The 8,034-nt window shown below is 44.6% G+C and overlaps 1 protein-coding gene and 1 pseudogene across 1 annotated transcript; both read right to left on the reverse strand.

Moving 5' to 3' along the window:
- Window positions 1–1,386: 1,386 nt before the first annotated feature.
- Window positions 1,387–7,013, reverse strand: kcnip4b (potassium voltage-gated channel interacting protein 4b). The gene is made up of 8 exons (XM_072669857.1): window positions 6,918–7,013; window positions 4,999–5,126; window positions 4,228–4,297; window positions 3,568–3,638; window positions 3,343–3,450; window positions 2,511–2,615; window positions 2,030–2,092; window positions 1,387–1,785 (listed from the first exon to the last, which is right to left on the reverse strand). The coding sequence occupies exons 1-8, from the start codon at window positions 6,997–6,999 to the stop codon at window positions 1,738–1,740; spliced, it is 675 nt and encodes a 224-aa protein (XP_072525958.1). The 5' UTR covers window positions 7,000–7,013; the 3' UTR covers window positions 1,387–1,737.
- A 245-nt stretch (window positions 7,014–7,258) lies between these two features.
- The window catches only part of LOC140546700 (ecto-ADP-ribosyltransferase 5-like), a 1,708-nt pseudogene continuing 932 nt past the window's right edge, over window positions 7,259–8,034 (reverse strand).

Consider the following 8,034-nt stretch of genomic DNA (forward strand, 5'->3'; position numbering starts at 1 on the left):
CTGCCCCAGTTCACTTTGCCACTCCCCCAGTTCACTTTGCCACTCCCCCAGTTCACTTCCCAGTCTTACAGTTCACTCCCCAGTCCTACAGTTCACTCCCCAGTCCTACAGTTTACTCCCCCAGTCCTACAGTTCACTCCCCGGTCAATTCTTAACCAATCAATCAATCGGAACCAAGAGTCTGTGCGTTTGTGTGTGAGTGTATACTGTAATTACAGAGGAACCCCCTTACACCCCTCCTACACCCCTCACGCCCCCGGGCCCCGGTACTGCAGATCTTTTTTAAGCACATCCAGCCTTTTTAGGTCAGTGATATTCCACTGCAGCTCGTGTCCAAATACGGCCACTCTCCTCCGAGTGACCTCCCCGCTGAGGTTAATGAGCCGATTGCTGTCGGTCACCCTTATAAACACTGGAGCAGATCAGGAGCCTCCCTCTGTTCTACACGCCTGGAGCTCAGAACTGACAGACAGCGGAGCTGGGAGCTGGGAGCTGCCCTGGCTGAAGAGCTGATCTGCCACGTTCCTCCTGTTTTATGATTCCCCATTCAGCTCCACTGAGGTTCTCTGGGTTTAGGCTCCAGACCCACGGTGATGTTAGGTCAGATCCCATATCTAGGTCTAGACTGACCTGTGGACACTGTGGCTATTAGTCAGGGACCTCCAGGGGTCCACAGACCCCACTTTCTTTAGAACCATGCACTTTAAGTATTTCGTCAGTGTGGAGTGGAGAACCTTTAATAATCCATCTTAACAACACCACACTTCCCAGTTACCTTCAAATCATGTGATTCCCAGTCCAGTCTAATCCAATCCAGTCACAGAACGGAGAAATGTTTGTGGACACCTCTTCTAATAAATGCATTCAGCTACTCTAAGTTGCGCACACACACACACACACACACACACACACACACACACACACACACACACACACACACACACAGCTTGTCTAGTCTCTGTAGAGAAGAAGTACTGCCAATAGAATAGGACTCTCTGGAGCAGATCAACATCATGACCCTATTGACTCCATGCTGCCTAATGCCAGGCGTGGGCTAGAGGGGTATAAAGCCCCCCAGCATTGAGGAGCTGTGGAGCAGCGGAGGAGCTGTGTTCTCTGGAATGATGGTGGAGGAGCTCCATCCAGTACTTTTGGGATGAGTTGGGGATGATGAGGTGGGGTGGTGATCATCATCCAACACCCTGACCTCACTAACGCTCTTGTTTCTGAATGCAATCAAATCCTCACAGCAATGCTCCTCCTCCTAAATCTTATAGAATGTCTTCTTCTCTGGACAGTAGAGACAGTTACTCCAACAAAAGCAGGATCAGCTATTTTAATACTCTTGATTTCAGCAGAAACAATGCATAAGCAGGTGTCCCAGTACTTTTAGTCAATTTAGTGTATATGCTGCTGACCATGAACACACAATCTGACACATCATCAGTTTACACACGTTACACTGAAATAAGCGGAAGAAGGAATTTCTCCGGGTCGCTGTGGAGCGGTTCCCAGTCCGAGACTTCGGGTTGAGTTCTGGTTGGTTTGGGATAAAAGGGAAATTCTGTCCTTTGGATTTTCATTAAACGGCTCGGTGCTCTCAGAGTTCCCAGAGCTGGACGACGTCACCGGCACAGAGAGCAGCAGTCGTTTATCACAGACCGCCCACATCGTCCACTGAGGCCGCCCTGCAGAACCAGCGGAGGCCGTGCCTCAGCAGATACACACCAGCTGCTCCTAAACAGGGTTCTCAAACAGACCCATAGACCTCAGTATGTTCTCATCCTGTGGGAAGGACAGACAGACAGATACAGGGTCTAGATTATAAAGAACCTAATTATGAACTAAGTTCTAGATTCAATTATGAGATTACAGTGGAGAAGGCAAATCCGGGTCCAGAGGGTAAACATCCGCCCCAGGATTTTGTTCCAGCTGCCTGGCTGGCTCTGCTGCAGCGGAGCATCCTGGGAGGATTTTTACCCTCTGGACCCGGATTTGCCTTCTCCGGATTATAAGAGAGCTGGGTCACTTTTTGACAGGTATCAATGAACTCTTCAGCCGTGACCACGCCATCCTGGTTCCGGTCCATTTTCTACAGACACACAAAAAAGGACATGATGATGTAACATCCTGTTTCTCAGTGACACGCGCTTTGATGAGCAGTTCAGCTACAAATCAGACTATAATGATTGATCACTGATCCCAAATTCAGACAATCGATCAGACAAGACAAAAGATCTGACGTGAGCTTCTTTAGTTTACAATTGGAGATGCTAGGCTAATGTTGCTAACAAACACTGGACTTGGATTGTCACCAATTTACTCATCTCTGTAAACAGGCCCTTAAAATTGATCAGTGATCAGTCCTGATTGTTTCATTAGAATTGTTGATGAACTGATCCTTTACACACATTCACTCTGAAGTCAATCATTTTACCAGTTTAACATATACATATACATATACACATGTATGTATGTGTGTGTGTGTGTGTGTGTGTTTGTGTCATTACCTGAAAGAAGGTCTCCAGGTGTAGTCTGGGTGCCTCCTCCTTCAGCCCTGGAGGAACATTCCTCCCCATCAGATCATAGATACCTCTCAGGACTTCCAGCATTTCCTACAGGACACAGTAGCCATAAACAAACAAAAACACATAAACAAACACAAACCTACACAAACACAAACCTACACAAACACATAAACAAACACAAACCTACACAAACACAAACCTACACAAACACATAAACAAACACACACAAACACATAAACAAACACAAACCTACACAAACACATAAACAAACACAAACCTACACAAACACATAAACAAACACAAACCTACACAAACACATAAACAAACACAAACCTACACAAACACATAAACAAACACACACAAACACATAAACAAACACACACAAACACATAAACAAACACAAACATACACAAACACATAAACATACACAAACACATAAACAAACACAAACAAACACATAAACAAACACAAACATACACAAACACATAAACAAACACAAACACATAAACAAACACAAACATATAAACAAACACAAACACATAAACATACACAAACACATAAACATACACAAACACATAAACAAACACAAACAAACACATAAACAAACACACACGCTGTCAGGGCAGCACAAGAGTACTGCAGATCATTTGATTTGATCAGATTTTCCCAGTTTCTCCACAAACCAAGTGAAGCTGCTTCGTCTCCTCTGACTCCAAACACACCTGTACAGGTAACGGACGACACCTGACATCACCTGGAGCACATAGGGAAACTGTCTAATCCTTTAGTTAAACTGCTGGAGCGTCAGACACACCTGTTTAGTGATCTGCCCGTCTCTGTTCAGGTCGTACAGGTTGAAGGTCCAGTAGAGCTTCTCCTCAGCAGAACCCCTCAGCAGGACAGACAGGCCTCTGACCAGCTCCTGCAAAACTCACAGCAGTGTGTACTTCTTCACACCATCACACACACACACACACTGCTAACACCCACCTCCACTCCCAACCCCAATCAGACAATCAGACAGCTCTACCACTCTCACCTCGAAGCTGACCAAGCCGCTCTGATCGGCATCGAAGGCGCTGAAGAGGTGATGAGCGTATTTCGACACATCTGAAACAGAAGCAGCTAAAACCATCAGTCCTGCTGTTAAACTGCTCAGACTTCATGATCTTATATTTATTGATTGATTTATTTGATTTTTATACAGTTTTTATTTTTTGAATCAGAACAGAAACATTTGCAGTTTGTTTAGAAGCTGCAGCTCCTCTGTGCTGAAATACAGTCATGTTGTAAAAGGCGCCCCCTGCTGGACAAAGGGGGAATTAGGAGACTTGCCCGCCAGAGGGCAGTGCTGTAGTTTAGACCAAAAGGATTGATCAAGACGTCAAAATACAAAATACAAAATAAAAGTCCTTAACATTCCTACATTTGATCTTTTACACTGTCAATTAACTACAAACTAAACCATATATATATATATATATATATATATATATATATATTTTTTTTTTTTTTTTTTTTTTTATTCATTTATATACATTTATATTCATTATTTTATAATATAATAATACTTATAATGACATGTTTCTATGTATTTATATGTTGATGTTTATGATTTTTATGTGCACATTTGAATGTATGTATGTATATGTACACGTTTTTAAAATATATTTATTATTATTGATATTTAGAGACACACCTCCACCAGGGAAAAACTGGGCGTAGATGTTTTTGAAGGTGTCCTCGGTCACGATGCCAGTGGGACACTCCTGACCAAAACAAACACATTTAAAGATTTTAAAAACAGGAAATAAAGATAATGAAGAGGATGAAGATGATGAAGAGGATGAAGGTGATGAAGATGATGAAGAGGATAAAGAGGATGAAGGTAAGGTGCACGTATCTGTCACTGTACACCGCACAGCGTAATGTGTCCTCCGCATTTAACCCATCTGGTAGTGAACACACACTCACACACACACACACACGTGTTAGGGGCAGTGAGTACACACACACACCCAGAGCGGTGGGCAGCCAACTCCAGCGCCCGGGGAGCAGAGAGGGTAAAGGGCCTTGCTCAAGATGAAGAGGATAAAGATGATAATGAAGAGGATGATGATGATGAAGAGGATAAAGAGGATGATGATGATGAAGAGGATAAAGAGGATGAAGGTGATGAAGAGGATAAAGAGGATGATGATGATGAAGAGAATAAAGAGGATGAAGAGGATGAAGATGATAAAGAGGATGATGGCGATGAAGAGGACAAAGAGAATTTAAGATGATGAAGAGGATGAAGAGGATGATGATGATGAAGAGGATGAAGAGGATGAAGATGATAAAGAGGATGATGACGATGAAGAGGTTAAAGAGAATTTAAGATGATGAAGAGGATAAAGAGGATGATGATGATAATGATGATGATGATGAAGAGGATAAAGAGGATGATGATGATGTGTTCAGCACCTACACTTTTAAAGCCCCTGTAGAGAATCTGGAGCTCTCTCTTGCTGAAGCGGCTCTGACTGTGGAGGCGCTCCAGATCTTCAGGACGTCGGCGGCGCACCACAGTCCCCTCCTGCTCCTCATCCTCGTTATCTAGAACACAGCAGTGGAGGCGTTCAGAACCTCACTGGTCAATCAGACTAGACAAAATGACCTCATGCTCCAGTTCACTCGTGTTTGGGTCAGTCTGACAGGAACCAGACTGTGAGGTTCTAGACGACTGGATCAGAACCTCTCCAGAACACCAGGCTCGTGTTCACGGTGTGCAGTGGTCAGTACCGGCGACAGGGTCAGCAGCATCCCAGGCTTTTGAACTGTAGTGTGCCTCTGCGGTGCTCACCGGTCAGTCCCCCGCTACAGCAGCTCCCATAACACCAATCACACACACACTTACCCTCAGCATTAATAATGGAGGGAGCTGGACACTCCTTCTCAAACATAGCGTGCGTGTGTGCGTGTGTGTGTGTGTGTGTGTGTGTAGTATATGAGAAGGTGTGAAGGTGTTAATGAGTGATGATAAATAATTGAGTCTGCAGCTCGGACACACCGGACAGGTCAGCGGGTGTGTGTGTGTGTGTGTGGGGGGGGGGGGATGATTGATTTGGGGGCGGGGCTTTAGTACCAGGGCAGTAATTGTGGGATAAATTAATGATTATTGATTTGTTAAGTTTTATACACTAATGAGCCAAAACATTAAGACTTGGGTGTCACAGGTGACATGAATAAGGCTGAGATCTGAGAGCTCTGTTATATCCTCTCCTCGTCTATAATTAGCAATCTGTCCCATTTCCCGTATCCCACAATCCTCTACTGTTCTCTCTGCAGCTCCACGGGAGGCGTCTGAGTTAATAAATCAAACACAGCCATCATTCCTCTTTACACGCCCCCCCCCCCCTCTCTCCTTACAGACTGTGCCTTTAAAACATATTTAAATGTATGTAAATATATGTAAATGACATGGTTCTGACTGGCTTCCCTGTGTTGTACCTCGTTCGACACTCCTCATAACTTCAGTACTGGGTGGAAGTCAGTGGGCGGAGCTACAGTAGTGAGCTGATTAAATGAATATATGTAAATATGCTAATTTATGTGACATCATAAAAACAGTTGGTTCACCTTGCTCTCTCACCTGCTCCAGCAGTATCCACTGTACTGACCGGTCGCTCTGCAGACTGAGGATACCGGCCCTTTAATTAAAGCTGAATCTGAGAACCTAAAGCTAACGCTGGGAGGAGAACCTCGGGTTCCAGCTGGACACTCTGTTCACCTCAGGCCAGGTAACTGAAGACACCTGGGCTACGCGGTGTCCCCTTTAAAGAGCATAATACCACTGACCCAGTTTCTAAAGACGTCAGCAGAACACACACACACACACACACACACACACACACCACTGCAGTGCTGAACACAGCGCAGAGACTTCAGCTAGTGTTCTAAAAACTCTGGGTTCTAGATAAGCTCCCCCAGTCAGAGCTGGAGTTCTACAGTGGAGGTTCTAGATAAGCTCCCCCAGTCAGAGCTGGAGTTCTACAGTGGAGGTTCTAGATAAGCTCCTCCAGTCAGAGCTGTGGTTCTACAGTGGAGGTGAAGGGAAGCAGACGTCTGAAGCTCTAATAAAAGCTCCTCACAGAAAGTTCTTCACCTAATGGAGATGAAGACGCTGCCTGATGCCTGAGATCTATTAAAGGTTCTCTACAGAACCATCTGCAGTTTATTCACCACTAACCTGGAGAACCATTTAAGCATCTAAATGTTCCTTTTTGAGTTCCATGGTTCTACAGGGAACCACTGGCTCTACATAAGAACAGGGTAGGTAGATCGTTTTTCATAGACCCATTTTTTTTTACTACCCCAAAGCTGACCCCCCTGCCCAGATTTACTGACCTGTGCTCAGGGTTCCTGTTAGGAGTCGATGGAGGTGCTGCAGAAACTTCACCAGCTGCTGTTTACATCTCCGCCTGCTCATCCTGCTCCACACACTCCTCTCACCGTCTCTGCAGAGTGTGTGTGTGTCCGTACAGCTGTCACTCCTACACTAAGAAAAGTGGAGCCTACAGCTGTGTGTGTGTGTGTGTGTTGCTCTGACGTGGAGTCACCTGCAGGAGGCGCTAAGTGTTGTAATGAAATTGTGTTTCTTAATTATGTCAGAATTGATCTGAACTGAAACCCACTTATATACATCTATAATAATAATAATAATAATAATAATAACAATCAGGCTGGTGTTTGGAGAAGAAGCTGATTTAATGACGGGTATCATTTTAATACAGCACATCTGAGTCTACAGCAGGGGTTCTGTCAGGAGAACGGCCAGAACGAGGGGAACCATAAGTACCAGGATCCAGGGCGTCAGTGAGCGAGCAGAGGAGCCGTCAGCAGAAGAAGGAGAACTTCAGAAAGAATGAGGAGAAAGAAAGGGGGAGGAGCATCAGTCAGACAGAAACACTGACATAACCAAAAAGAGGACAACTACAGACCAATCAGAGCAACTTCCCCTAACGTTCTCCTAACGTTCCCCTAACCTTCTCCTAACGTTCCCCTAACGTTCTCCTAACGTTCACCTAACCTTCTCCTAACGTTCCCCTAACCTAATGACAGTTCCTCAGTCCAGTACGTGATGAATAAGGCCTGCAGAACTGAGTGGAAGATTCAGGTCCAGAAAGTAAAAATCCGGCCCAGGATTTTGGTCAGGGGCAGTTGGGGTCCTGACAGTTCAGGGGATTGAACTGGTAACGTTGGCCCCGCCCCTTTTAACTTACGCTCCCCAGAATCATGTCCTGAACAGCCTGTAAAGCTTGTTTTTAAAGTGTTTAAAGTTTGTAGCTGTTGGAGTAAAATTGGCACTGTTCCAGAAGGATTATTTTGCATATGGCAGCCATGTTTATACATTTCAACCTTATTTGATCATTATTATTTATTAGTATTTGATCATTACTGAAGATTGTAGTCTGTGAGCTGGTTTGGATCTCGGAGTCTCTGAGTCTACAGAATTGAAAAGACC

This window comes from Salminus brasiliensis, chromosome 24 (genome assembly GCF_030463535.1).
Source record: "Salminus brasiliensis chromosome 24, fSalBra1.hap2, whole genome shotgun sequence".
NCBI lineage: Eukaryota > Metazoa > Chordata > Actinopteri > Characiformes > Bryconidae > Salminus > Salminus brasiliensis.

Bases quoted from the DNA above. Each gene is read 5' to 3' on its own strand.
- kcnip4b (XM_072669857.1), bottom strand. From the start codon at position 6,999: ATGAGCAGGCGGAGATGTAAACAGCAGCTGGTGAAGTTTCTGCAGCAC. The intron at 2,616-3,342 runs GTGTGTCTGACG...TGTGTCCTGTAG, and splicing joins ACGGGCAGATCACTAAACAG to GAAATGCTGGAAGTCCTGAG. The intron at 1,786-2,029 runs GTGACCCAGCTC...TCCTTCCCACAG, and splicing joins TCATTGATACCTGTCAAAAA to GATGAGAACATACTGAGGTC.